This window comes from Archocentrus centrarchus, chromosome 6, assembly GCF_007364275.1.
Source record: "Archocentrus centrarchus isolate MPI-CPG fArcCen1 chromosome 6, fArcCen1, whole genome shotgun sequence".
In the NCBI taxonomy this organism is placed as follows: domain Eukaryota; kingdom Metazoa; phylum Chordata; class Actinopteri; order Cichliformes; family Cichlidae; genus Archocentrus; species Archocentrus centrarchus.
The window spans coordinates 18,647,554-18,675,456 of NC_044351.1; the positions used below are offsets into that span (position 1 = coordinate 18,647,554).

Below are 27,903 nucleotides of genomic sequence, written 5' to 3' on the forward strand. Positions count from 1 at the left end.
TGCAGTGCAAACACTTTCCACGAGAAAACCATTCAGCATTTTCTAAACAGTTAAAACAATACGGTGAGCCTCACAATAAGGCCAGCTTTCATCCTGACAGCAGGGACAGCTCTGGAGAAGGGTGGTGCTACAACAGGGAATGTATAATAGAGATTGCACAAATACAGCTGTATACAGGGTCTGCTGGTCCAGGAAAGAGCTGCCACTCACCCACGGACTCAGGGGCCAGCACGTAGACCTGCTGCAAATGCCTTCTTCTTAAGTTAACAGGTAACTGGGTACGAAGGGTAATTTTAGAGAGAATGGGGAAAAAATACTGCAAGGATAATGTTTATAAACGAGCAAGGAAGAAAATTACATATTTGGGGGAAAAAAATGTTTTTAATGGTTACAGTGCAGTGTCATTATGTAGTGTCCACTGATTGCAGGCTTTTTAGACTATGAGACCAAAGTATGCTTCTGAACACCTGAGAATTATTTACAAAGATAAGTAGGTTTATTATTTTTAGTTTCAAATGTGTAAGCAAAATAGAAAATAGCATAATTGGTTTGTAATTGTGAGGTTCTCTTATTCACATTTGCCCATTTGTGCAGAAAAGTTCATCCATTGTGCACTGTAAATATATCAACCTCTCCAACATTAGCTTTGCTTACAGAGGTGAAACCATAGTTTGTATGGGATCTGTCTGCCTCAGCAAGATGAGCTTACACACCATTGAGTCTGAAAAGCTCCATTTGGCTTTGCATTAGGGACATGGGACCCCCCACAGTCCATCACATTGGATGCTTCCAGACAGCTTGGTGACAGTTTATTGCTATTATATAAATGTTATAACGATTTTGCACAGTTTTTAATAGAAAGGTTTGCAAGCATGTGTGCACATGCTTAGATATAGCATGTTTACTCCAGCCATGCATCTTTTTGTGCTGAATGCTTCTCATCTGTATTTAGGCAGCAGTGAGGGACTGAAGCAGAGCGAGACACTAACTGTGCTGCAGGCTCAGGAGTACCATGCTGCCCCGCTGTGCAGTCGGTGTGTGCCATGTGCTTATGTTGGTGCTGTGTCTGTCTGCGACTGAGGACTTCGACTGGACAAAAAACCACCACGGCTCCTTCTATTATGGCACTTTTCCAGCTGGTACACCTACTTTGTTTTGTTCAGTAGGATTACCTTTTAATTATTTTGTATCTACTGCCATTAGTTCCCCCAAATTGTGGTGATGTAACCTAGATCTGATGGATTGCTGCCAATGTTTTGTTTCGCAGGATTTTCGTGGGGTGCCGGAGGTTCAGCCTATCAAACAGAAGGAGCCTGGGACAAAGATGGAAAAGGACTGAGCATCTGGGATGTGTTCAGTCACAAGAAAGGGAAGATCCAACAAAATGACACTGGCGATTCCTCCTGTGAGGGCTACTACAAAGTCAAGGTAGGGTGATCAGGTGTGGTGCACCTGAGATATAAGGAAAGAGCAGGGGTTGGAGTTAGGACACCAAGTAATCTAAATACTTAACTCCACTGTATGCATTTTGTACAGGATGATGTTTCTCTGATGAAGGAACTGAGGCTTAACCACTATCGTTTCTCCATCTCGTGGCCTAGACTCCTTCCCACTGGCATAAAATGTGGGTAACTGATGTTAAGTTAAGCCTTTTGAAAATGAACTGGCACCGTGTGATCTTATTTAAAAGTAATCTGTGCTAAAAAAACTATTTTCAGCTGACCACATAAACGAAAAAGGAATACAGTACTATGATCACCTGATTGACCACCTACTGGAGAACAAAATCACTCCCATTGTTACTCTGTATCACTGGGATCTTCCACAGGTTTGTATGCAAAATACTGAGAACTCTTAACTTTATCCTTCATAATTTTTTTAAATAATGTACTGCTTTTTTTTGTTGTTGTTGTTGTTTTTATAGGTCTTACAAGAGAAATATAATGGATGGCAAAATATAAGCATGGTCAATTATTTCAATGAATATGCCAACCTGTGCTTTGAGAGATTTGGCAACCGAGTGAAACACTGGATCACTTTCAACAACCCATGGGTATGTTTACAAAAATATTTATACAATTTTTTTTTTTTCAAGAATATAGATCCTCTTTTTTAATAGTTTTTTTTTTTAACATGCATATATATTGTGCATGCCTGAATTAAAAGTATTGCATTTATACACACCTACAGTCTGTAGCAGTTGAAGGCTATGAGACGGGTGAACACGCTCCTGGACTGAGGGTGAGGGGAACGGGAGCATACAGAGCTGCGCATCACATAATCAAGGTATAAGACTGCAATTGTATTTACTCAAAGTATCAAAACTACTAAGTGAACACTTTAAAATGAAATGTGAACCTTTTTTCACAGGCACATGCCAAAGTTTGGCACACGTACGACACACAGTGGAGGGGGAAGCAAAAAGGTAAACAAGATGAAAGTTTGGAAAATTAGCACACAGTCACTTGATTCAATGTTTACCTCTAAAAGACAAAATTTTTAGAGTGTTGAGAGCTTCTGTTTAAATCCGTAGGTTTGGTGGGCATCTCTCTGTCGGGGGAATGGGGAGAACCGGTGGATCTCAGCAACCAAAAAAACATTGAAGCAGCTGAAAGATACGTCCAGTTCCACCTGGGATGGTTTGCCACACCGATCTTTCATGGCGACTACCCTCAAGTGATGAAAGACTTCATAGGCAGGTTAAATTGTAAACGCTCCTAAAATAATGTTATTTATATTATGGGATTTAAATAATTGCTACTTCCGTGTACAGGAAGGAAGAGTATCCAACAGGGCCTCGGGACATCTCGGCTGCCCACATTTTCCCCTCAAGAGAAGAGCTACATAAAGGGGACCTGTGACTTCCTCGGCATTGGTCATTTCACCACGCGCTACATCACCCAAAAAAGCAACCCATTAGGCCGTAGCAGCAGCAGCTACTTTAGTGACCGTGACCTGGCTGAACTGGTTGACCCAAGATGGCCTGACCCTGGTTCAGAGTGGCTCTACTCCGTGCCCTGGGGTTTTAGACGTCTGCTCAATTTTGTCAAGGTGTCTTGTTGATATCAATAATCTTAGCACTCCCTGTTCAAATTTGCAAAAAGGTAACTCATATTGATTTAATCCCCATCTAGACTCAGTATGGAAACCCAATGATTTATGTGACCGAGAATGGAGTCTCTGAGAAGATGTTATGCACAGAGCTTTGTGATGAATGGAGGATACAATACTATAAAGAGTACATCAATGAGATGCTTAAAGGTGAATGAGCTCATGTGTTAGAGCAGAAAAAATTTACAATGTGCTTATTGAATCAAATTCTAATCACTTTTTGTTTGTAGTTATCAAGCTCTTTGATCTCTGTGTCATCCAGCTATTAAAGACGGAGTCAATGTGAAGGGCTACACTGCGTGGTCGCTGCTGGACAAGTTTGAGTGGGATGAAGGTTTTTCCGAGAGATTTGGCTTGTACTACGTGGACTTCCGGAACAAAAACAAGCCTCGCTATCCCAAAGCTTCTGTTCAGTTTTACAAACGTATTATCAGCTCCAATGGATTTCCCAATCAAAGAGAGGTATTCCCTACAAAGACCTGCCACTCTGATGGGTTTTTAATTACATGGTTTATACCCCCAAAATACACCAAGCCTCTGATTATGTCTGACTGTCCTGTGAACCTCCACAGGTTGAAAACTGGAAACGAAAGGCTGTTGAGACTTGCTCTTCCAGCAACCAGCTCCTCGCTGCAGGTCAGTTTGTCTATAACATCCCTGATCATGTTCCTCACTGAATGGGGGTGAACAACTAGCAGGGGGTAAACAAATAAAGATTCTTACCAAAATATGGACAAAAACAAAAAAAAAAAACAAAAAGAAATGTCCCAACAAAATTAGTACAATATACCAGTAATAATTTGAATAAAATGTGTTTCTGTTCTTTAACCCCCTCAGAACACACACGAACAAACTATGGTAGAAATACAAAACCTGATTATTAAAATCTCTTACAGAATATCTGAGATATCTTCTTTGTTTGCCCCTCCAGCTAGAAGAAAAGCCCAGGAACATGCAGAAATGCCAAAGGTTTGGCCAGTGCATGATGAAGTTTAGAGCTTGAGGGTACATGCTTCCTATTCCTAATAATGTCATTTTTTTTTTTTTTTTCCTTGTTGCTTTGCGATTGCGTGGTCTTCATTCTGACTAACGGGCCTCTGCAGTTTAACACCTGCCATTAAAAACAAGCTTTTGCTGCCTCCATAAAGTTTCTTAATTCAGCTTTGGTTTTACCAGCGTGCACAAATCTGGTTTGCAAGAATCTGATTCGCTCTTTTAACAAAAAGCTGGTAAAATAAACATAAAGCAAAAAGGAGTGGACTTCAGCCCTCGGGGTATTTCACAAAGCAGGGTTAAAAATGAAACTGGATAACATAATAACAGTCTGTGATATATCTGAGCTGATTTTAGAAATCAAAATGTCAACATAAGATTCAGCTGTTTGCTGACGGCTGGTAATGCTAAATTATTTTCAAAAGGCTGCATTTTAGTAGTTATCTGGTAAAAGCACTGCTTTCTGAAATATTCCCTTGTAGCTGCATGCAGTTCTCAAAGGGTTAAAGTGCCATTAATCAACTCTGAGTACTTTCTCTTCTTTTATTAGAGGAACAGCGGAGTACTGCTGCCAATATTCTAAGACTTATACATGGTAAGGAATCCCTATGCTCTCTATTAATTCGATCAAATATTTGATTTAGGGACAAGTGTTAACCCTTTGAGTGCTGCTTTTTACACTGTGCTTGAGCATTCACTTCATAAGCAGTGTCTGTGCGCCAAAAAAATGCCCTAAGTTTTTAATGTGTGTGTGTGTGTGTGTGTGTGTGTGTGTGTGTGTGTGTGTGTGTGTGTGCTTTGCAGACCCTTTGACCAACCACATGGAGATGGTGACTGAGATCGTTGTTCCCACTGTGTGCACACTCTCTATTTTGCTCAGTGCCATCTTCCTCATGTTCCTGCTGCGGAGGCGGAACTAGAAAGGCTTCATGTTTATAATCACAAGCATCAGCTCACATATATGCACACACTTAAAATGTAAGTGCATCATTTCTTTATTGGATTATGTGTGAATATAAATACATCATTTGAACTGAACTGAAATTGGTGATTCCATCAATTTGACATATGTCAAGTGTTTGCTCAAAAATGACTGGTTTAGCATAGAAGGAACAGGGGTCAGGTTTTCTTATTAAAGTACTGCTGTGGGTTACTGACACTGCAAACAGCCCAGGTGATCTAGCATACTTTGTGTTTTCATTTGGATACAACTTTCCTTGAGCAGCAAAATGTGATAATAAAGATGTGACTGGAAAACCCAAATATATATACAAAGGGCTGAAATGTGTTTACTGAAAGCACTGACAAAAATATACTGTGAGAAATACCTATAGTGGCCATTTTCAATCTCCCAATCAGAATATAAAACATGAGAACACCTCTTTGGTTGGTTAGTCGCACGCTTTGTAAATTCAGGCAAAGTTGACGAGGCTGCAGCACACCACGGTGGAGAAGAAAGCAGGATCCTCACTGTCCCCGTTCACGGTTTCATTTGGGAAGTCTAAAAAGAAAGAAAGAAGAAGAACAGAAGAATAAAACCATCTGTGCTTTACTGGGGTGGTCACTTACATATTCGTTAAATAAAAATCACCTGTTTCAAAGATGACATGATCAACCAGTGGTCTGTCGCTAAGCTGTAAGGAGGTCCTGACCTCACGGGAACCGTGGCCACTGGACAACTCAACCCCCCACACTACTGGGTGCTCTCTGTGGAACACAAAGATCAACACAGATAAACCCAACTGTGCGTAAAAAGTCTCTATAAAAAGATTACAAAAAGGGGCCTAATCTCTACTAACATATCCTTTGACTTTCAATAAATGTTTTATGTGGTTTCTTGCAAGCTGCTGAGATCTCTGTGTTTTCAACACTCCGTATAATAGACTGCCAGAATTCTGCGGGCATCACATTCAGGTCGACTTTTATGTGCCCTTCAGTCAAGATTGGACTGTGGTGAGGTTTACAGGGCTGATATCGTGGAATCGTGGAAATCACCTTTTGGCACAAAGCAATAATTAGTTCTCTTTTGAGATTAAAAACAGCAATATCAGAGAGGGATTAAAGAATGAGTGAATAAATACCCTGGAATACAGAATGATTATTGCACATTTTCATTAGCAGTATGATTATGTTAGATATACAAATGTCATTTGTCAAAGGTCTAGATCACTAGAGTGTAGTGCAGTGCTGTGGTTAGCACTCCACTCCACTCACAGCAAGAAGATCCTGGGTTTGAATCCACTGGCTGGCTGGGGCCCTTTCTGTGTGGAGTTTGTATGTTCTCCCTGTATTTGTGAGTCCTCTCTGGGTACTCCAGCTTCCTCCCACAGCCCAGAGACATGCATGTGTTAGATTAATTGGTGATTCTAGATTGGCCATTGCTGTGAATGTACATGTCAATGGTTATCTTTGTGTTAGCCCTGTGACAGACTGGCAACCTGTCCACTGTCCACCCTGCCTTTTGGATGGATGGATGGATGGATGGATGGATGGATGGATGGATGGATGGAACTGTATTTGTTGATCTGGGAAACACTAAAAACTCTAAAGTGCCTTAAAACAAAAAACAGACTAAGGGGCATTTGAATCACTTACACAGCATTTGGAAGTAAGCAGAACATTGGTTAAATAATTTATACATTTTTGAAAAAACACAAATAATAGGTCACATGTCCCAGTTTCACTTTCAGTTGTTTTTTTTGTTTTTTTGGAATGAAGCAGGCAGTAAACAAAGGTTGGGATTCCTTACTTTTGGTAGAAATGACTGATCAGCGCAGGTTTGATTTGGAGTTTGAATTCATGCTCTTCATCATAAGGTGATGTTCTGTAGTGCTGCAAACATGATCTATGTGAGGAGAAAGGAAAGGGAATTGTTTATTTCAATGCCAGTTTAAAGAACACTCACACATCACTGGAAAAAAAAGTCAAATGATTTACTGCGTGAGAAGAAAGAGACGATCGTAGGGCAAGCCCAGGAACGTGCTGCAGGTCACAGTTATTTCCAGCAGATGGTGCAGTTTCCTGAGTCGGATCACTTGCTCCTGCAGATCAACCTCTGTGCTCAGGTAATAACACTGTGGAATAGTTTACTCAGAGTTGGTACTTTGCAGACAAACATTTGAAAAGAAATGCAACAGTCTGAAGCTTACCAAGTGGTTTAGAGTCGTCAATTCCTCACCTGAGAAACAAACACAAATTGCAAATAGTCTATCATCCAAGAAACAATAACACAAACGTAGAGCTACAGGGGAATAATTAAAGATTACCAATTAAGTAGTTAATATAGTCTTTTCTCATCTTATCCAGACCCATCTCAAGCAGCATGTTGACAGGCGTGACACCTGTAAGAGACACATGCTCGATCTGTTGGTGGTAGGACTGCAGGATGAGCTTGCTGAGGGAACTGCTGCTGTCTCTGTGAATCTGGGTGAAGTGGAAAAAAAAAATTTTAAAAATAAATAATAGCTGTTCACAATAACATCCAAACATTTGCTTGTGATAAACAGTTTTTTAAAGCGGAAACATTTTCTTTTTTTTTTTTTTTACCCAGGGTTTGATGTCACCATATCTTAGAGCGTCAATTACCAACTTCAGGCAATCTCCAATGTCCTGATATGAAGTCACACCTGTAATAGAAAGTTACTGCTGTCTGTAATGCTAAATCAAATAAATCCCATTTTCCTGAATGGAGTGCCTGACTCACTTTTCCTCATCCGAACCCAAAGCTGCTCCACAAAATCCAAATCTCCTCTTTCCAAGAAAGAGTTGAAAATGGGAGTTTCCGTCTCAGACTTCAGCTTTGAGATCTTTAGAACAAGAAAAAGAGAAAAAAATTCAAGAACTCTACCAGATATATATGAAATTAATGTTTTAGTGAAAAGGCTCCATCGTACCTCTGGTGTTCTTGCAGCTTGATCCTGCAGTGTTTTTGCAGTGCTCTGCAGCTCTGAAAGAAGAGTTTAAAAAAATAAAAATAAAATAAAAGAGAAAATAATCAAGTAGCGGGTTACATTAGATTTACAATTTACTGCCTACCTACCTTCTAGGTAGGCCTTGGTCAGATTTACAGCTGATGTGCTTTCCAAAGGTTCCATCCATTCAGTCTCACCAGTTCTCAACCCATCAGCAAGAGTCTGAAACAAAAGTAATCTGATATATTCTTTTTTTTTGGATGCAGGTAGTTATTGTCATTTCAGACTACAGTCGAAGACAAACCTTAAGAAACTCCAGCTCCCTGTACATCTCAAACATTGGACTTCTCATGTCTCCACTGGCAACTTTGATATTCTGCATGAAAACAAAGATAAACAAAATCACAGTCTGTGTAAAATGCTTAGCTTCTACTGTATTACTTCCAGATCCACATTTGCATTTTCTATTGATAATTACATATTAATGAAATAGAAATATGAAAAGTAAGCATTTTAAGAGAAAGAAGAAGTGGTTATAAGAGTTCATTATTGCTGCTCACTAATGTTGCTGTGGAGGACAGAGGTGGGATCTCAAGGATACTCTCCATATGGCTCCATTTGAAATCCACAGTCACACTGCTCTGAGACTCAATGGTGGTGTTTTCAACAACAGTGGAACCAAACAGGTTGAACCTGGCACTGCCTTTAATCCCCATCTAGAAGTATTGACCGGTGTAAGAGAACAGACATTCATTCATACAGACTCACAACAGAGGATGAAAACTGAAATACCGAGGACGGATGATGGCGCTTCTTATGTTCTTGTTTCAGTTCCTCTAAGGTTGTGAGGGATTGTTTGTCTGCAGTAGAACCTAACAATATTACACATCAGGAAAAACAAAACGAGTGATTAAAAACACACAAAAATTAACAGTAAATAATGTACTGATAGTGTTTTAGGATGGGTTATTCAATGAGGAATGATGTTTCTAAGCAATACCTTTGCAGGTAATGGAGTACAATTTGACACCAGTAACTTTAGTGCCCACACAGATTGTTTCAGCTCCAAACCAGGTTGTTCCTGCAGGATCAGCCATGTCACATCGCACCCACAGGGGGTATAACTGAAGGTTCGTGTCCACAGCTGACACGCTAGCATTTTGAGATAATGTATACCAAGAGAGCAACTGCCTGTACGAACAAGATGAAAAAAGCTGTGGTTGAATAAATATTCACATCTTACTTATGTGTTTCATTTGCATGAAATGTTAAACTTCTTAGCACTGATCACCTTGCTTTCATGACTGTAAGTGGCTGTGGTCCAATTTCTGTTTGAAGAACATGGGCACTATCATTAGCCTCATCAGCATCACCATCAGAACAATTTGATGTCTCGGTCATTTGCCCGTCATCTGGTTCGCTCATTTTTGGAACCTTAGTGAAATAAAAACACAATCCAGTGGTGAGTGCTGAAGAGGAGATTGGTTAATCAACTAAGAGTACATCCACACTAATAGGTTCATTCAGACTAAAACACAGTCCTGGACCCTGTACAATGAAGCAAGTTCCACACACCCAGGTATCTTTGCATTACCCAGCTTTGCTTATTCTAACATTGGCAATCAGGCTAAGGGGTCACATGAAGGCAGCTATCAACTCAGTAAGTCTATTTAGGGTTTATCAATCTAACTACAAGCTTGTTCACATGAAAAGGGCAGCGTTGACAGAACCCGATCAATCAGAAACATGGATAAGTCTACTGTCAGCAGAGTGACTGATTTTACAAAGAAAGATAAAACTATAATCTTAGAAAAGTATGAAGGGATTAAGGACATAATACCAACTGAAAGCAACACAAAGGAAGAAAGTGTGTGTGTGTGTGAAAGAGAGAGAGAGAAAAAGACAGAGGAAAAGTATTAAAGACCTGTATGAATGTGACACTTTTTTTCCCCCAGAGAACTGATTGGGCCGGGGTGGCTGTGGCTCAGGAAAGTGCATCTACCAATCAGAAAGTCTGTAGTTTGCTTCCTGGCTCCTTCAACTAGCATGCCGAAGTATGGGCTTGGGCAAAATATTGAACCCCAAGTTGGCCCCTATGCATCCATGAATGTTAGACAAGGTGCTTAGATATAGAAAAAAAAGCACTTGTATGAATGTGTGTGTGATTGGGTGAACGAGGCTTGTAGTGAAAAGCTTTTCTCTGTCCTCAGCTAGAGCACTGCTACTGGTACTGGACTGGTACAATATAAGTACCAGTCCATTTACCAATGGTCACTAGGTGGTGATCTTTAATCTCAAACATAATCTGCTCCAGAGCAGGTCATACCCTGAAGGTACCAAATCCTGTTTTGTACTACAGGCCTTCAGAGTTTTCAAACTAAAACTAGTAGTAACAGTTCCACTTTAGAAAACATAATTGTATCAATTAGGATGTACCCTAAAAGTCAAAGCAAGTGTCAACAATTGTTCCTTTACGTCACTATAAACACAACTTTGTAAAAATAATTATAATAAAAGAAATTCGGAGAAAAACAGTGTATGTCAAAGGACTGACATTACTCACAGCTTTTTCACACACGAAGATTTTCTGGTTGCCACAATACACATTCACTGCAGGAATTCTGTCTCCATTCATCTTCACTATTTGGACATCTTCCTGATGCCCAAAAGATATCAACATCATTACTGCAACAGCGACAAATGCACAAACCCAGGACAGCTTACTTTAGTACGAATGAATTTACCTCGTATGCATATGGATCACTGCTTTCCGCATCCTGAAGGGATCTGGAACCAACAGGCCAGAAATTAACTTAATCACACGAACATAAGTATTTAGTGGTAAGTGAAGCCAGATCAAAACATAATTTTCTGGCATCATCTTAACGGCTAACTTTTTGTTTGTTTCGCTGTGCGTCCAAAACTCACCGAAGAATACTGACAAACTCCTTCGCTCTGGATATAACCTTTGAGCACATCGCGATCGCAGGATGTAGACAAAATATACAAAAGTGGCTGAAAGAGTTTAACAAAAGTGTTGTTGATATTTCGACAGTCCCGCGCTCGAAAACCAAAGGGTGATGACGTGGGGGTCACAGGTCAACACACTTCCCAGATAAATAACTTGAAAAAATAATAAAGTATAAAATAAATTGAAAATGGAATATGAATACAAATGAAATGTCAATAAACTTAACAATATTTTATATAAAAAAAGGAAAGAAAATAGTTCGGTCTTTCCGTTTATCCTGCGCCAACATGGAGCAAAAAAATAGTCCCAGGCGCATGACCCACTTTAAAATTGTTTTGCTTCTTAGCTAGAATTTACTTAAATGCACCAAAACAATTATGTTCGGTATTCATTCTTCTTTTACTGTTCTTGTTTTATGAGGTTAAACAAATAAGTTGTCGCAAGAATGTTGTTACCGGAAGTGGTGCTTTGAAGCGGAGGCATAAACCATCTCAGATGAATCGCCAACTTCCTTTTTTACTGTGGCCGCCATAGCGTGTGGAGCGTGGTTCCCGGCGAGCCGAAAAATAACTACCGAAAATGGTGAGAATTTACATGTATGTTCAGGAAAACGGGGTATACTACACAAGTGTTGGTGTTATTATTCGCACTTAACAAGCCAGCGCGTATTTTGTGAATTTGGGAAACCTCGGTTCATATTTAATGCAGTAGCAAGATGAAATGCTCCCGGCTAGCAAAGCTAACACGAGGAGCCATTTTGGGCGAGCGGCTTGAAGTTACACGTGTGGCTGTCCTTTCAGAGGTAGCTCACTAAAGGCTGGTGTTGTGTATTTTAATGGCAGCTACAAGTGGCTTGTTAATGCCGTCGCCTGAGTTTATTTATGCTTAGCCGTTAACATCTACAATGAATGTTAATTTAAAACGAGCTCGCCAAGTCAGCTTAGCAGAAATGAGGTAAGGTGAGGCCAACGAGGCAGGTTTCATGTTGGCTTATTCACAGCTGTTAGTTAAAGAAGGGATGTCCTTTTTTGGAACTGTAGGTGCATCAAGATTAGTCTGCGTGATTTTTTTTTTTTTTTTTTTATGTTAAAAGTTTGTCCAGTCTCAGTTTATGAGCCCTTAAAAACCCCTGCTGCTCAGGTTTACAGCTTGTACTGTCTACATGTCCGTCTCTGATTTAACAATGCATTTTACTAACGATTTTTTTTCCCCTTTCTCAGGCCTGTGCCCGACCCCTCATCTCGGTGTATTCCGAGAAAGGAGAATCCTTAGGCAAAAATGTAGTCATGCCTGCTGTGTTCAAGGCCCCTATTCGTCCTGATGTGGTGAATTTTGTGCACACCAACATGCGCAAGAATAACCGCCAGCCTTATGCAGTCAGTGAACTGGCAGGTGAGTGCATAAATATATTTAGCATATAGTAAATGGTTCTATTATACACACAGATTATAGTTATTATATACACAGTATGGGTGTGTAAATTTGTGTGTGTGTGTTTTAGGTCACCAGACCAGTGCAGAGTCCTGGGGTACAGGAAGAGCTGTGGCCCGTATCCCTCGTGTGAGAGGTGGTGGTACTCACCGCTCTGGTCAGGGTGCTTTTGGAAATGTATCCTCTTGATGCAAATTGTAAACTGCAAGAGTTGTTCCCCCTTTGTAATTTATATACTAAGCCAAACTAACTCTTTGGACTTGCTGTGATGGTGTAATTTGCGTCTGACTCTGTGACCAGTGACAGAATGCCTGCTGTCATATACTGGTGCAGATGGCTGATGACCCTTGAGTCTGAGCAGGGGAAAAGTTTTCTTTTTTGAAACTTAAGTCAGTGGGCAAGCATCCTTGACTTTGGTCTAGATGTGTCGTGGTGGTCGTATGTTTGCCCCCACTAAAACCTGGCGCCGCTGGCACCGCAGGATCAATGTACCCCAGAAGCGCTACGCCATCTGCTCTGCCCTGGCTGCCTCTGCCATTCCTGCACTTGTGATGTCCAAAGGTAAGCACCAAAATAGATATATACAGGACATACATGGGTAGAAAGCAATATAAAAAAATTTTTTGTGATAATAAAATATAAGCCTTGTGATTCTGCCCATTTGACTTGCCATGATGGTGTAATTTGCGTCTGAGCCTGTGAACAGTGACAGTTGCCTGCTGTCTCTTAACTGTCACAGAGTACTGATGTGTTTTTTAAATCTGAGCAAGCCCAGTTAATGCTGTAATCTTGAAAGCCCCAACATTTTCTTGTGCCATCTTTGTCTGATTTTAACAATCTTGTCTGTTAGGACATCGTATTGAGGAAATCCCTGAGGTCCCATTGGTAGTTGAAGACAAAGTTGAGGGCTACAAGAAGACCAAGGAAGCAGTGCTCCTGCTCAAGAAGCTTAAAGCCTGGAATGACATTAAGAAGGTACAATAACTTAGACCCTCAAACTGAGAACACTGGATTTCATCAGTAGTTTTCCTGAAGTCAATTTGTTTATTTAAATAGCCCTATATTAAAAATTAGCACTGGGGGCAATTAATTATTTCTTTTCTCAGGTCTATGCCTCTCAGCGCATGCGTGCTGGTAAGGGTAAGATGAGGAATCGCAGACGTATCCAGCGCAGAGGGCCATGCATTGTCTACAACCAAGATGCTGGCTTAACCAAAGCTTTCAGAAATATCCCAGGTAAATTAACTGATAAAATTTAGAATAAATTATGGTGTTAGAAAATTGATATTACTCATGCATTAAATCAGAGTATAGGTAATGCAGCAGAATGAAAAGGCTGAAATAGAATAAAATGGCCAAGATGGTAAAAGGCGGTAACACCGTGCTGCCCATTAGACCCTAGTTATTGTATTTTCTCTATTTATGCATGTGTAACTTTGTGAGTCTGCCTCTACATTGCTGTTGTAATTGTTAATGTTTACAGCATAGTTCAGTCCTAATTAAATTACTTTATAAGTCATTTCAGCTTCAATATGAGTTCATCAACCTCCAGATGTTGAGTTATTGTGGTACATTTTGCAGGCATCACTCTGCTGAACGTGAACAAACTGAACCTCCTGAGGCTCGCTCCTGGTGGTCACGTTGGACGGTTCTGCATCTGGACCGAAAGCGCTTTCCGCAAGCTGGATGACCTGTACGGCACATGGCGTAAATCTGCCTCCCTGAAGGTCGACTACAAGTGAGTATTTTAAGGAGCATGCACTTAACAGTACAACTCCATATGATGCTTATGTACGACAGTGATGAGCTTCTACTTCATGGTCCGTGTTTTTGAACTATGTGATATTAAGTGAAGTTCTGAGTTTGAGCAACACAAGACTCCTCATAGGACTGTTTGTCTTAATGCATGAGGGACTTTAATTCTTGGCTCTTCATCCTTCAGCCTGCCAATGCACAAGATGACCAACACAGACCTGACCAGGATTTTGAAGAGTGAAGAGATCCAGAAAGCACTTCGCGCACCCAAGTATGCACTTTTTAAATTATTTTTTCCCAGAACTTCTCATTCATCAGCTATGATGATGTTCCACTTCAGGTCCGTGTTTCTGAACCCTGATTATATGGAAGTCCTGAGTGATGCATGACCTTTTATTACTAAAGTTTTAGTTGAGCAGAAGTTCACATATTTAAGAGTGGATTATATTGTCATTACAGCAAGAAGCTCAAGCGCAGAATACTGAAGAAGAATCCTCTGAAGAATTTGAACATAATGCTCAAACTGAATCCTTATGCCAAGACAGCAAGACGTCATGCCATCCTCAAGCATAACCCTGCGGTAAGAGCCTGATCAGTTAAAGATAAGTAAAAAATTTTAGGTTTAATTGTTGATGGTGACTTTGAACTCTTGTTTGGTCTCCTCATAGATTAAGGCCAAGATGCTGAAACCCAAGAAGAGGCCTAGAAAGAAGGCTGAATCTGCTGAACCTGCTAAACCCAAGGCATAAACTAATACATACAGACTTGAGTTCAGTGATCAATAAATGAGTTGGTTCAAATGCACGAGTCAGACTTGTCATTCAAACTTTTAATTCACAGGACTAATTTATTCCACATAAGCTAGCAAAGGTTTGCACTGTGAATACTTGGGGTTACAAAGGAATATCAAGCACACAGGTTGAGCAGCATTTGTTGTCATTAAATCTTTAGAAAAGATGGCTTTTCAGGAAGGCCTGCAAGATAGCCCAAAGAATTGTTCAATACATAATTTCACTTGGCATATGTAGGTTTGTACACTTTAACTCAGTATAAACAGTTTTATATACTGACAATAGAAATTAGTCATTAGTAGACTTTCTGATGCAGGCTTTGTAGGCAGAACAGGTCTCACATTGTGGTACCATGGGTTGGTGTCAAAGGCTGACTAAGTCCAATGGTGGTGCACAGCCAGCCAGCAAAGTCAACCTCCTCTGCTTCAGAGTTTTTGATAAAAGGGTGCACCTGAAGGAAAGGAGAGCTTTTAGATGCATAGAGATAAGGAGGAGTGTGGCAAGTGGGAATATTAAGGGTGCAAACCTTACCATCAACTGTTTCAAGTCTGCTCTCTCTGCAGGGTTTTTAATCAAGCTGCAGAGGAAACAAAGCATCTTAGAATGTGTAGTCCTCTTAAATGCCACTAGGTGGCATAAGATTTATTTTTTTTCTCTCTTCTACATACCACTTATTAACGAAGTCTTGGAATTCAGAACTAAATACTGCAGGCAATTTTGGTGGAGGCTGAAATTTAGAGATACACTGCATAAGTCAAATTCTAGCATCAAACTGGTCTCAAAGGCATTGGTACTCTGTAGCCCAGCATGTGTGACTAAAACCGGCAAACTCACCTCATTGACAATGTAATCAAGAAGCTCAAAAATGGCCATTGGAGGTCTGCTGTCTGGGCCGTATGCTGTGAAGAGGATAAAACCAAAATACCAGCCTCTTAAAGGTTAGATGACATTGTCTAGTTATTTTCATGACTATGCCGTAACTTATTTTAGCTATTTCATCAGAGCTTTTTGAAATGATATAAAGCTGCTGTAACATCAGAAACTGCCCTTCAGAGTTACAGCAAGAACCAGAGCCTTCTCAGACTTACAGCTGCCGGGTCGCCCAGGGGGCCGCGGCTTTGGGGAAGATTCCCTGGAGGCTGCCTCCCCTTCCACCGGGAAGCCGAAAATCTGTTCGAGCTCCTTAGCATCGGGTGGTGGAATAGGAAAACGTCCGATGGCCATTTCAACCAGTGACAGACCCATACTCCAGATGTCTGACTGAACGGAGTAGTGGGTGCCCTGTAAACGCTCAGGCTGCGCAACACATACAGAGTTTTATCAGTTATATAGCTGTTACTGATTTTTATAACAATTATAAACCTACAGGTAAATTATAGATACAGAAGATTTAGTTAAGTGACAAATGTAAATCAGTACTGCGTAAAACATACGAGTTTTCCATTTTAACTCACCGACATGTAAGAGCGAGTGCCCACAAAGGAGTTGGCCATGGAGTCTATAAGCTGTCCGCTCACTCCAAAGTCACACAGCTTGATCTCACCACGGGAATTCACTAGGATGTTAGAAGGCTTGACATCTGAGAGAGGGACATGCAGCTTTTAGGAGAACACAGAGGGCAAGTGTAGAACAGGCAGCAACGACACCGCTTGTGCTAGTTTGTCTTAATTTCATCTATATAGCAAAGATTTAACATAGGCAGGTCATCACTATGTTGCTGTAATCATTCCTTGGTTTATAAATTAGAAAATAAGCTTTTAAACCCAGTATAAAACACAATATGATAGAAACATTAAAGTGAGCATATTCTGTAACTCAGAAAAAACATGAACTTCAAACATCCCCCTCAAAACAAACTATATCTAACTTATGTGCAATCATATGTACACCTCTCTGCTAGTGCCAGATCCGGGCTTTAAGTACAGCATAACTAAGGAATGGCATTTATATGTTTAAAGGCCAGATGAAGAGAATAAAATTATATTTAATTTTGAGATTTTAGTCAATGAGATAGCAACCTCTGTGCATGATCTTGTGCTTCTCCCTCAGGTAGGAAAGGCCTTTAATGACCTGCAAAGACAAATATTGCATAACTGCACAGTAAAGGTACAGATAACTTGGTACTGCAAAACAAATATTCTTAAGAATAAGAAATATAGCTCTAGTGTGATGGCCACAGCATGAAATAAGTGGGAAGGGTGTTAAAGCTACCCACAGCAATGCTGACTTTGCCAAGGATCTGCTCGGGGATCTTGCCTGCTTTCTTCAGTGATTGGTCCAAGGAGCCACCATCCTATAAACAACAGAAGGGAACACATGGAGAGCATTCAAAATAAAAATTGTGAAAAACAACACATTTAATCAAAATTAGCTTGTTGCCTTACTAACAAGGCTGTAAACGGAAGACAAGAAATACCGGGCACTTTCAGTACAGTCTCTAAAAAGAAAACACTATGGGAAAAGCACTGGCAGGCATAACATTAATGAGCTGTACCATATGCTCCATGCAGATGCTGATTTCTCCGTCGCTGTAAAAAGCCCCGTAGAAGCCCACAATATACGGGGAGTTGCACTCATGTAGCACCTGCAGCTCCCTAATGATCTGGTTCCTGATGGCTGGTTTAATCTCAAGGTGGATCAGCTGGAACACAGCAGGGCTCAGGTTTTTAATTATGCTCCCATAACACAGAGAAGATAAATGCTAGACAATACATGCACTCACAAGAACATTCTTTATGATCAAAAATATTCATTAAGGAAAAATATTGAGGCACATCTTAGATATCCTGCCTTGACTGAACTAACAATAGCCCTTGGTGTTTCAGATGGACTGCTGTCCCATTAACCCGGATTTGAGGCTGTGCACAAACATTGGAAAATCTCTGAAAACTGTAATGATGCCTGTCACACATACAGGAGTAAAAACAGGTTTTTCACAGCGTCTTCAACCAGCTGTGCAGCAGCTTACCTTCCTTGCCATAATCAGACCTGAGGGACGGTGGGAGACCTTAAAGACAACTCCTCCGTTGCCAGCACCAAGCTCACAGATCTTCTCAAAGTCATCGTCCTTCAGCTCTCCCACCTTCTGCTTCTGTGTCAGAAAGGCCTCCAAGCGTTTCCGCTGCTGCTCATCCAACTCAAGCTCCTCTAGTTTTTTCTGCAGTGCCTCCAAGTTTGTTCTTAAGAGCAAGGTGATGAAAGACAGAGAAAAAGATGAGAAACTTGTGCATCTTCACTGTATTCAGTTCAGAGACAACTCATAACACATCTTGTTTATCAAACTGTCAGATCTTCCCTCATTAGATATCAGTATCATGATCAGGGTTTCCACTTTATACGGGACTGCACAGCATATTTATTCCTCGTCCCTTCATCTCACATACATGGTTCTAGTTACACAACTCACGAGTCTCACCAGAAATGTGTGGTTCAAAAAGGGGATGTGCTATTCACGGATGCCTTCTTACTGCAGCCCAAATATGATTACCAGAACAAACAGCAGCTGAAATAACACTTTAAACTTTTCATAGTGCAACAGAAAACAGGCATGCAGAACAGTGTACAAAAACATAAGACCATAAAAACAAACTTTAATACCCATCTGTGTGCAAACATGCTCTTTCCCCAACATTTAACTTGCTGGGATCTGGTCACCTTAGATAATCTATTGCACATCCAGACCTACTGCATCTATTATGTCATCCTCACAGATAGGACTGAGCTCAGTGTACTACTCCTGCACATTCCTCAAGAATAATGTCAAACAGAGAAAGAGCCAGCAGAAAGACGGAAAGGGTTGCCTGTGTGTTTCATTATTCCTTTCCAGATCCCAGTGTGAGGAAGCTGTAAATTATCTTTCCTTGAGAAAGTAACTGTGCAGTGAACTCCGCTGACCCGCTGCTCTTTGACCTCCCACTCAACTGCCTCAAAACACTGTAAACGCTGCCACAGACAGCCAGTCTAAGATTTAAAAAAAAAAAAAAGGAGCAGGATGTGAAGACCACAGAGTTGTCCTATCGTTTGAACCGATTAATGTCAAACAGCTGGCCCGTGAGTGTTAAATATTTGCAATTTTTTAATGCTGCAAATTATAAATGAATCACACAAAAGCATGCATGATTCATGTGTGCTTCCTCTGACAGAACTCTATCTTCACCCTGTTAAGAGAAATGATTTTAGTGAATTTAATTATTTAATTGCTAGCTTGCCAAATTTGCATAACAATATGACTATCTGGAGATAAGATGATTTTCATCAAGCTTGGTGGTAATGACTCTTTTTTTCATCTTTTTTCTTAATCACGACTCACTGGAGAGAAGCTGGGGAGTATGCTCTTCTCTCTGCACAGCTCTGCACAGCAAAGAGAGGGTTAAGTGGTTTTATTTTTGACAGTAGGCCTGCATATCCATGGAGACGAGGTGCAGAGTTTGAGCTGGCTGTGGGTGGCGTGGGCGTTTTGTCGACAAGAGCTGGAGGTTGAGGAGGCTGAGAAGAGGAGAAGCCTGAAACACTACACAATGTATGAGGGAGGGACTACAGTAGCTCTACACTGCAGCCCCCCTCCCCTCCAGGTGCAGGAAGAAGTGAGCACGACACCGGCCTTTTGAGCCCCATCCACACTAAAGAGCAAGGACATCCAGCAGAACTCGAATGTGAGAGGCACAATAACTCTGCACCCTGACAAAAAGCACCTTAAAGAATATGCATTTTAAAAAATGAGTCTGTGAGCCACACATTTATCTACCAGGTTTTGGTTTATGGCTTCAGTTGCAGAGGTATTCATCCACTTATTACTTCAACTCATATTTCAAAGACTAGTTCAACACAGCACTGCAAAACCAACGTTTTATGAAACACTGATACAAGCACTGCTTAAAAAATTAAAGGAACAATTTTTATTCAGAGTATAGCATCAAATCAATAAAATTTCTGGGATATGGATCTGGTCAGTTAAGTAGGGGTTGTTTCAGTTGCTTTGGTGTCAATGAAATTAACAACAGGTGCACTAGAGGGGCAACAATGAGACAACCCCCCCAAACAGGAATGGTTTCACAAGTGGAAGCCACTGACATTTTTTCCCTCCTCTTTTCTGACTGTTTTTCACTGGTTTTGCATTTGGCTAGGGTCAGTGTCACTACTGGTAGCTCCTCCAGGATGGCACATCACTATGTACCATTGCAAGAAAGTTTGCTGTGTCTACCAACACTGTCTGAAGAGCATGAAGGAGATTCTAGGAGACAGACTTCATGAGAGTGGCCTGAGGGCCCGACATCCTCTAGTGGGCCTTTGTTTACTGCCCGACGCCATGGAACCCGATTTGCCAAAGAATACTGGAACTGGCAGGTCTACCACTGGTGCCCTGTGCCTTTCACAGGCAAAAGCAGGACATGAGCACATGTGACAGGCGTGAAAGGCTCTGGAGAAGCTGTGGAGAACATTATGCTGCCCGTAACATCGTTCAGCATGACCGGTTTGATGGTCTGGGGAGGCATATCCACGGAGGGATACACAGACCTATACAGACTAGCCAACAGCACCCTGACTGCCACTAAGTGTGGCAAGAGTATGCAAGCAGTTCCTGGAGGATGAAGGAATAGATACCACTGACTGACCACCACACTCGCCTGACCTAAATCCAATGTAACACCTCTAGGAGAGTGTACCATTGACAGAGAAAGGAATCCAGATATAGGCAGACAAACTGGTGATGACCAACCAATCGGATATAAAAGAAAGTCATAGTGACAGATGTAGCAATACCAAGCAACAGCAACATCAGGAAGAAGGAACACAAGAAACTGAGATATACCAAGGGTTCAGAAAAGAGTTAGAGAGGATGTGGAAGGTGAAGGTAACAGTGGTCCCCGTGGTGATTGGAACACTCAGGGTAGTGACCCCCAGACTGGGCGAGTGGCTCCAGCAGATTCCAAGAACCACATCCGAGATCTCTGTCCAGAAGAGCGCAGTCCTAGGAACAGTTAAGATACTGTGCAGGACCCTCAAGGTCCTGAGCCTCTGGTAGAGGACCCAAGCTTAAAGGACAAAGACCTTTTTAATGTATATATATATATATATATATATATATATATATATATATATATATATATATATATATATATATATATATATATATATATATATATATCCAATCAAGCATAACATTATGACCACCTGCCTAATATTGTGTTGGTCCCCCTTTTGCTGGTAAAACAACCCTGACCTGTCAAGGCCTGGACTCCAACAGACCCAAAAAGCTCTGTGTGTGCGTGCGTGCGTATCAGGGCCTTTTTTCTCTTTAAAACCATTTTTTGAAAAATGGTTGCTGTTTCAGCTCGGTTTCTGTCCGTTCATATTCTGTGTCTCCCAATTGTTTCTCTTTTCTAAGTATTGTGCAACTACCTGCATGTATAAGCATGCGTGTTGGGTGAAATTACCTGCATGTGTAAACATGTGTGGCCTATAAAGATTACAATTCAATCTGCTGTTTCCCCAACAAACCTGTAAAATGGATAGCAGTGAACTTAAAGGTATGCAATGAATTTAAAAAACAGGAGCATTACAGGTTTTTTTAGTGAGTGTCAGTCACTTATGGTCTGAGGACTAAAAACCACAATGCGTTCATCAGAACACTTTGTACTTTAATTTAAAAAATGAGTATCACTTCCTTTCTGATAAAACGGCATATGGTAAGAAATATACATAAAATAAATAATTAATGAACGAGAGCGAGAAAATATGGCTACTATTAATATTTATCAACAATTTTGTTTCCCAGATCCTTAGAAACGCTTTCACATATGAGTGTTCACATGATGTGCACACTCACATATGAGTGTGCACATCATGTGAAAACATGACAAAAAGATTGTTAGCAATAAAGTCCTGCCACCCCAAACTACACAAACACATACTATAAAACCTGGATTTATCTGATGGCAGTAGCTTATCTAAGATTTCAGCCAAGATTGAAATTTGGGTAGACAGATCTATCCAGAATAAGTTGTTTTTATTTGTTCTCAGGTCTCCCCTGATAACATTCCCTCCTTTATATAGGCCACTCAGTGCAGTTCTCCAAAGGCTGCCAGCCATTTCATGCTGAAAAAGCATTTGGCGCGCTGGAATGGCAGTTCTTTCTCACAAGAGTGCAACGCTCTGGTTTCAGTAAGAGGCTCATCGATTGGATTAAGCTCATCCACAACCATTATGCAACATATTTGCTCTCTAGTGTCAGCATCCAATCATCCTGTGTCCTGTGCAAATTACCCCGAATAATGTCCTAATTTAAATGAGCACTTTGAAATATGAGCCTTTTCTTCCCCTTCTGTTCGAAACAGCTGGTGGTTTTTCTTAGTTTCAGCTATAACACTGATACTCCATTATGACACACAATAAATAAATCATAGATGTAAATACTGAAATGGCTGAAATCCATTTAGCTGTTTGATTTCAGGACCATGGTATTGCATCTGTACAGTTATCAGTCATTTCATTAGGTACACCTTGCTAATACCAGGTTGGACCCTCCTGTTGCCTTCAGAACTGCCTTAATTCTTCTTCTGATGCATTCAATAAGAAACTGGAAACATTCCTCAGAGATTTTGGTCCAAATTGACATGACAGAATCACACAGTTGCTGCAGATTTGTTGGCTGCACATCCATGACGTGAATCTCCCGTTCTACCACATCCCAAAGGTGCTCTAATGGTTTGAGATTTTGAGATCTGGTGACTGTGGTCATTTGAGTAGAGTGAACTCACTGTCATGTTCAAGAAATGAGTTTGAGATGATCTGAGTTTTGTGACATGGTACATTATCCTGCTAGAAGCACCCATCATTAGATGGGTACACTGTGGTCATGAAGGGATGAACATGGTCAGCAAGAACACTCAGGCTGTGGCATTTAAACAATGCTCAATTTGGTACTAAGGGTAAGGTAAATGTGCCAAGAACATATCCCCCACACCATTACACCACCACCCTGAACCATTGATACAAGGCCGGATGGATCCACACTTTCATGTTGTTCATGCCAAATTCTGACCTTTCCATCTGAATGTTGCAGCAGAAATTGGGACTCATCAGACCAGGTAAAGTTTTTCCAATTTTCTGTTGTCAGTGTGAATTGTAGCCTCAATTTCCTGTTCTTAGCTGAGAAGAGTGTCTGTTCAGAGATGCTCTTCTGCATACTTTGGTTGTAACTGGTTATTTGAGTTACTCTTCTCTGATGTCTGGCATCAACAAGGCAGTTTCATCCGGAGAACTGCTGCTCATAGGAAATTTCCTCTTTTTTTGGACCATTCTCTGTAAATCATAGAGATGGTTGTGTGGAAAAATTCCAGTAGATCAGCAGCTTCTGAAAAGTTTAGAGCAGCCTGTCTGGCAACAACAACCATGTAATGTTCAAAGTCTCTTAAATCATCTTTCCTCCCCATTCTGATGCTTGGTTTGAACTTCAGCAGGTTGTCTACATGCCTAAATGCAGTGAGCTGAGTGCCATTGGCTAATTAGATATCTGTATTAACAAGCAACTGAACCGGTGTACCTAATGCATACTGCAACTGCTTCCTAGGATATCTGAATAGATAATATACTTTTTAGGCCAACACGGTAAGTGGAGCTGGAACAATGGTTTTCTTTTTTTGTCCATAATTTGTATCTAAGTGATACTTGGAGATGGCAAAATGCACCAAGTAAAATATTTGCTGGTTAGATCTTAAAAGCACACCCATCCTAGTGTACTACACACAGTGTAGTAAATACAAGGAAATTAAAAAAAAATAAAAAATGGTTGCGATATCTGACCAAAGGAATTTTAATCAACTGTTAAAGTATTTTGGAAAAATGTAAATTTATTAAAACAAATCAAATTCATAACAGCACCCAGCAGGTGCTCAGTATATGGCACCAACTCCTTCACAAATGTTGGAACAGCACACCAGGTGACTGCCGAAGTCAGAGAAAACGCCAACAGTGTGCAAAGCACTTCTCAAGAAAAGGCTTACAGTTTTGAAGACTCTAAAATAAAAACCAGTTTTGATTTGCTAAACTGAAGGTCACAGTTCATGTTCTGTCACTGTGATTATTTACTGTTATCATAAGCTGTTGATAAAAAAATAGTCATCTATGACCGAATAAATGTCACCCTCTTTCCTTGTTTATCTAGCTTTTGTTGTATGTAAAATATGTGAGAACAAACTCACCATCTACTGTCACTGGACTGAAAACAAATGAGCTTTTCCTCAGTCTCAGGGAGCTCAACATGTGCACCCAAGCAGAACTGTCTTTTTATGGAAAAGAGGACCTGAGTAACAGCAGGCCACTCGCTATCTGTCAACAGTGCCACAGTACACAATACAGCTGTATTACACACTCACACATGGCAGTGGATGGAGGGACACTCATACAAAAGTCTGAGATTCAGAGTTACTGATTGTTGAATCACCCCAACATGTTGTTCTTTAGCCGACTGCAGCCTGGCAGGCAGCAACAGGAATGTGGTAGGCTCTTGCCAAACATTATCGTCATCACTAGCTCCTAATGAGCAAAGCACCCCATGTCAGCACCCCAATCCAACACAGATTACTTCATGTCCTGAAAGTTGACTTGTAATGCTCACTTCAAGCTCTTTTATAGTGCTTTTCTAGTCTTACTGACCACTCAAGTCACATATTAACCACATATTCGTGCAGTACTTTATGCTACGTACTATACATAAGCACAGTATCTACCTCACATCCATGGCCGATTTTGAATAACCAACTAACATGCATGCCTTTGGGAGGAGCACCCATAGGAAACCCATACAGGCACAGGGAGAACACGCAAACTCTGAAAGGGAAGGCCCAAGCCAATCACACTCTACTACCAAGCCACCTGAGTTTATCCTTAAACTCCAGAACTCGAGCTTTGCATACTTTCCAGTTCAAAATAATCCCTTTTTATCTTATAATTCAATTTCAATTCAATTTTATTTAGTAAACAAACAGTTGCCTCTATTGTATGGTAAAGACAGTCAAAACAATCCCCTATGAGCAAGCACTTGGCGAATGAAAAACTCCCTATTAACAGAAAGAAACCTCCGGCAGAACCAGGCTCAGGGAGGGGCAGCCATCTGCTGTGACCGGTTGGGAGTGAGGGGAGAGGGACAGGACAAAAGATACCAGCCTTTCTTGCAGCTTTTCACTTCATTGACAATCTTAAATAAGCCATTTTAGTTCCTGTCCCTTTTAATTTTGATTTGATTGGCTGCTCCTCTCCTGACTTGATTGGCAGTATAGAGATTCTGAAGACTGTAAACCTACAAAAATTTATATATATATATATATATATATATATATATATATATATATATATATATATATATATATATATATATATATATATATATATACACAATTTTTTGTAGGTTTATATATATAATTTTTTATCCATAGCTTTTCAGTAAGTATTAGGCATCATGGGATGTCACAATCTGTATATAAACAGTCAGACGTTTCACACTTCTAACACTCCTTCATAACTGAAAAAAAATTTGACCAATTTCCAAAGCTTGCAGATAATTCTTAAAAAAAACTTTCCAGGGCAGATGGTTCAGGTTCTGGTGGTTCTAGGCTCATTCTGTGCCCATTTAAGGAAATTCCTGCCTTACATGCACACTAAACATTAGTTAATATATATTTTAATACTGAACCATTCTATTCATTCAATAGAGTAGAGTTCAAAATGAAATGTACAGAATATTTAAGACGTTTTCCATCCAATGCCAGCTAAAGTCAAGCGGCATCTGTCCTTGGCTAAAACTAAATTAAATAATTGAATCTTTAAAAATCATTCAGTCAGAATAAAAAAAAATTTTTTTGTTTCTTTAAATTTTGCAATTTCTTATTTTTTTTCTGACAGTGCAGTTGATGTTGGCCTAAATGCTTAAAGCAAAACGGAATTCAAATATGATTCAGTGCTAGATTTTAGTCCTTAATTCACTGCCAAAAACACAGATGGCCTTCAGATGTACGATCTAATAATGAAACAATGATATATTCAGACTCTACAACACATTAGAAAAGCAGCCATCACGACCGATGACACGTTATGTAATCCTTATCTCAACCGATCCAGCTTGTTGCAGGACTGACTGGGCTTTTCTCTGCAAACTGAGGGCTAGAGGAGGATGTCAAAACAATTTTATATCTCCATTACTGTGTTTTGTCAAACAATGGTGGGAGCAGGCCTTTGCCAAACTTCTTCAGCAGACAGAAATATAATTCTATGAGCTGCCTCACTGGAAAGGTTTATCTCTAAATAATCACACCAAGTGGGCTGTGAGAGTAACAGGGAGGCCAGTCCATCCATGACACCATGAAGAGGACTTGACAGCTGCGTGTCACGGAGATATTACAGTGGGAAACATTGTAACAGGAATAATCTGTGAAGATGACTTATGGCATGAGTAAAACTGGAAAAAATGAATGAAATCATAAGGACTCTGACAGCTATTTAGTGCTTGGAAAGATAAGAGATGAAATTAGTTTCTAGGTTTTCTCCATTTTTACATCATTATAAATTGAACTTCTTTACATTTTTGACAGCTGATTAGCGCTTAAACAATGAGGCCAGTTATCAGTTAGTCCACTTAATGATGATTAAGTGACTGTTCTGATAACTGTTCGGGCATTATTAATCCGAGTGTGTTCAGTTTATTCCCTGTTTTACATCAGTGAGAACAGAATATCTTTGTGTCTTGGATTGTGCGTGAAGATTCAATCTTAACAATTAATCACTCCACACAATAAGTGATTAATCGATACTGTAGCCTATAAACATGTTAGATGGAACCCAAACAACATAAGCTATTTAAGGATATTTCATTTGACCCTGGGAGCCTTTAATGGGCATGTTTCAGTAACTTTTCAGATTTAAAAATATTTCATTTCCTCAATACAATAACTGATAAAAATACCAATGATTGTTAGTTGCAGCAGAGGTCATTAAGATTTCAGGGACACACACAAACACTCGGTGCAGAGTATTCAAACACACACACACACACCCGCTACTGACTGCTGTCACACTGACTAGCCTACATTGGGTTATGTATCAGAAAGCAGTTATCTATATACTATAATCACCTATCTGAATATCAGCAGCAGATTAATATTGACACTCACTCTGTGGCTCCGCTGCCGTTGATAGTGTTTCCATCAGGGATGGGGTTGAGTTGGATCGGCTCAGGCTTCCTTCTCTTCTGCATGTTACACACAAGAAAAAAGCTGGTGTAAAAAACAACAACAACAAAACAAAATACGAGCTACAGCAATGTAGGTGGAAGCCCGAACACAAGGAGTATTTGGTATCAAGAAGACACTCTGACAGGAGAAGAAACAGAGCAAGGCTGTCATGCACTGCAAGCAAGAGCAGCTGATTTCTTCTTAATGGGTGGAGGTGAATGAAACGTCACAAAAATATTTTCATTCGTCTTCCGGACAGCATGGCTGGGCTTGTTGCAGCTCTCCCTCTGCTGGTGATAGACGGTATTACCATGCTGTAACATAAAGTTTCATATAAATGAGGTGGAGCAGGAAGGCAGGTATTTGGCGCCCACTAAAGGGGACCTGTTTTGCTTATTGCCATCTCCATATTTTTTTTCTTGGAGTCTACTAGAGTAGCTTTGCATTAAAAAAAAAAATCTTTATGCTCGGCTTCAGTACAGCCTCTCACTTCATCCTGAAAGATCCTGAAACTGTGTGAAACAAGTTGGTTTTAGCCCCTTTCTTCTGATTGGCTGCCCCTCCTAACCTAAAAGTTTGAACAAAAAGTGGGTGGGGCATCCGTACTCTCAGCCAGAGCTGTGTGCTTTCAAGGATATCCATTCTCACTGACAGAAAAAAAATGTCTGAAACTGAGCATTTCAAGCAGCTTGAAACCCGAGCTTTTGGTTCACGGT

General features: G+C 40.4%; 4 protein-coding genes and 4 non-coding genes across 11 annotated transcripts; 6 read left to right on the forward strand and 2 right to left on the reverse strand.

The window, feature by feature from the left end:
- Nucleotides 1-179: 179 nt before the first annotated feature.
- Nucleotides 180-5,097, forward strand: lctlb (lactase-like b). Of its 4 annotated transcripts, XR_004020083.1 has the most exons (16): nucleotides 180-270; nucleotides 953-1,139; nucleotides 1,268-1,428; nucleotides 1,537-1,624; nucleotides 1,719-1,828; nucleotides 1,925-2,053; nucleotides 2,191-2,286; nucleotides 2,371-2,425; nucleotides 2,534-2,695; nucleotides 2,774-3,051; nucleotides 3,135-3,261; nucleotides 3,374-3,573; nucleotides 3,684-3,747; nucleotides 4,043-4,116; nucleotides 4,655-4,699; nucleotides 4,909-4,966. XR_004020083.1 is itself a non-coding variant. In XM_030731094.1 (15 exons), exons 2-15 carry the CDS (start codon nucleotides 1,013-1,015, stop codon nucleotides 5,022-5,024), a joined length of 1,758 nt encoding a protein of 585 aa, XP_030586954.1. In that variant the 5' UTR covers nucleotides 180-270; nucleotides 953-1,012; the 3' UTR covers nucleotides 5,025-5,097. The 4 variants fall into 4 exon arrangements, 3 of the variants coding, with proteins under 3 accessions (XP_030586954.1, XP_030586957.1, XP_030586955.1); XM_030731094.1 differs by lacking the exon at nucleotides 4,043-4,116 and having other exon boundaries at nucleotides 4,909-5,097; XM_030731095.1 differs by lacking the exons at nucleotides 180-270; nucleotides 4,043-4,116 and adding an exon at nucleotides 744-801 and having other exon boundaries at nucleotides 4,909-5,097.
- On the reverse strand, nucleotides 5,082-11,085 carry zwilch (zwilch kinetochore protein). The gene is made up of 18 exons (XM_030731093.1): nucleotides 10,944-11,085; nucleotides 10,760-10,802; nucleotides 10,579-10,671; nucleotides 9,307-9,449; nucleotides 9,016-9,206; nucleotides 8,808-8,887; nucleotides 8,576-8,731; nucleotides 8,320-8,391; nucleotides 8,144-8,237; nucleotides 7,998-8,050; nucleotides 7,808-7,910; nucleotides 7,651-7,730; nucleotides 7,371-7,527; nucleotides 7,254-7,282; nucleotides 7,042-7,178; nucleotides 6,854-6,949; nucleotides 5,696-5,811; nucleotides 5,082-5,605 (listed from the first exon to the last, which is right to left on the reverse strand). The coding sequence occupies exons 1-18, from the start codon at nucleotides 10,991-10,993 to the stop codon at nucleotides 5,517-5,519; spliced, it is 1,782 nt and encodes a 593-aa protein (XP_030586953.1). The 5' UTR covers nucleotides 10,994-11,085; the 3' UTR covers nucleotides 5,082-5,516.
- A 364-nt stretch (nucleotides 11,086-11,449) lies between these two features.
- Nucleotides 11,450-14,976, forward strand: rpl4 (ribosomal protein L4). Its single transcript, XM_030731664.1, has 10 exons — nucleotides 11,450-11,568; nucleotides 12,207-12,378; nucleotides 12,488-12,594; nucleotides 12,840-12,978; nucleotides 13,268-13,392; nucleotides 13,524-13,653; nucleotides 13,999-14,155; nucleotides 14,360-14,443; nucleotides 14,632-14,752; nucleotides 14,841-14,976. The coding sequence occupies exons 1-10, from the start codon at nucleotides 11,566-11,568 to the stop codon at nucleotides 14,919-14,921; spliced, it is 1,119 nt and encodes a 372-aa protein (XP_030587524.1). The 5' UTR covers nucleotides 11,450-11,565; the 3' UTR covers nucleotides 14,922-14,976.
- Nucleotides 12,679-12,777, forward strand: LOC115782406 (small nucleolar RNA SNORD16). Its single transcript, XR_004020144.1, has one exon. It is a non-coding gene; the product is annotated as a small nucleolar RNA SNORD16 (small nucleolar RNA).
- LOC115782405 (small nucleolar RNA SNORD16) lies at nucleotides 13,085-13,185 on the forward strand. The gene has a single exon (XR_004020143.1). It is a non-coding gene; the product is annotated as a small nucleolar RNA SNORD16 (small nucleolar RNA).
- Nucleotides 14,212-14,282, forward strand: LOC115782403 (small nucleolar RNA SNORD18). The gene has a single exon (XR_004020141.1). It is a non-coding gene; the product is annotated as a small nucleolar RNA SNORD18 (small nucleolar RNA).
- LOC115782404 (small nucleolar RNA SNORD18) lies at nucleotides 14,488-14,554 on the forward strand. Its single transcript, XR_004020142.1, has one exon. It is a non-coding gene; the product is annotated as a small nucleolar RNA SNORD18 (small nucleolar RNA).
- A 6-nt stretch (nucleotides 14,977-14,982) lies between the features above and the next one.
- map2k1 (mitogen-activated protein kinase kinase 1) lies at nucleotides 14,983-27,396 on the reverse strand. Its single transcript, XM_030731665.1, has 11 exons — nucleotides 27,128-27,396; nucleotides 17,932-18,142; nucleotides 17,458-17,604; nucleotides 17,179-17,256; nucleotides 16,982-17,033; nucleotides 16,418-16,542; nucleotides 16,052-16,259; nucleotides 15,798-15,862; nucleotides 15,632-15,690; nucleotides 15,495-15,540; nucleotides 14,983-15,414 (listed from the first exon to the last, which is right to left on the reverse strand). Exons 1-11 carry the CDS (start codon nucleotides 27,208-27,210, stop codon nucleotides 15,301-15,303), a joined length of 1,188 nt encoding a protein of 395 aa, XP_030587525.1. The 5' UTR covers nucleotides 27,211-27,396; the 3' UTR covers nucleotides 14,983-15,300.
- Between the last annotated feature and the right edge of the window lie 507 nt (nucleotides 27,397-27,903).

What these genes read in the sequence shown, in the direction of transcription:
- map2k1 (XM_030731665.1), bottom strand. Translation starts at nt 27,210, where the DNA reads ATGCAGAAGAGAAGGAAGCCTGAGCCGATCCAACTCAACCCCATCCCT. An exon ending in GTCTGATTATGGCAAGGAAG is followed by an intron (nt 17,605 to 17,931) that starts GTAAGCTGCTGC and finishes GCTGTGTTCCAG; the next exon opens with CTGATCCACCTTGAGATTAA. An exon ending in TTGATTACATTGTCAATGAG is followed by an intron (nt 15,691 to 15,797) that starts GTGAGTTTGCCG and finishes TCTAAATTTCAG; the next exon opens with CCTCCACCAAAATTGCCTGC.
- lctlb (XM_030731094.1), top strand. Translation starts at nt 1,013, where the DNA reads ATGCTGCCCCGCTGTGCAGTCGGTGTGTGCCATGTGCTTATGTTGGTG. An exon ending in CTGCGCATCACATAATCAAG is followed by an intron (nt 2,287 to 2,370) that starts GTATAAGACTGC and finishes CTTTTTTCACAG; the next exon opens with GCACATGCCAAAGTTTGGCA. An exon ending in GATTTCCCAATCAAAGAGAG is followed by an intron (nt 3,574 to 3,683) that starts GTATTCCCTACA and finishes GAACCTCCACAG; the next exon opens with GTTGAAAACTGGAAACGAAA.
- zwilch (XM_030731093.1), bottom strand. Translation starts at nt 10,993, where the DNA reads ATGTGCTCAAAGGTTATATCCAGAGCGAAGGAGTTTGTCAGTATTCTT. An exon ending in GGGAGCTGGAGTTTCTTAAG is followed by an intron (nt 8,238 to 8,319) that starts GTTTGTCTTCGA and finishes CTTTTGTTTCAG; the next exon opens with ACTCTTGCTGATGGGTTGAG. An exon ending in CTATATTAACTACTTAATTG is followed by an intron (nt 7,283 to 7,370) that starts GTAATCTTTAAT and finishes TTTGTTTCTCAG; the next exon opens with GTGAGGAATTGACGACTCTA.
- rpl4 (XM_030731664.1), top strand. An exon ending in CCTGGAATGACATTAAGAAG is followed by an intron (nt 13,393 to 13,523) that starts GTACAATAACTT and finishes TTCTTTTCTCAG; the next exon opens with GTCTATGCCTCTCAGCGCAT. An exon ending in AAAGCACTTCGCGCACCCAA is followed by an intron (nt 14,444 to 14,631) that starts GTATGCACTTTT and finishes TTGTCATTACAG; the next exon opens with CAAGAAGCTCAAGCGCAGAA.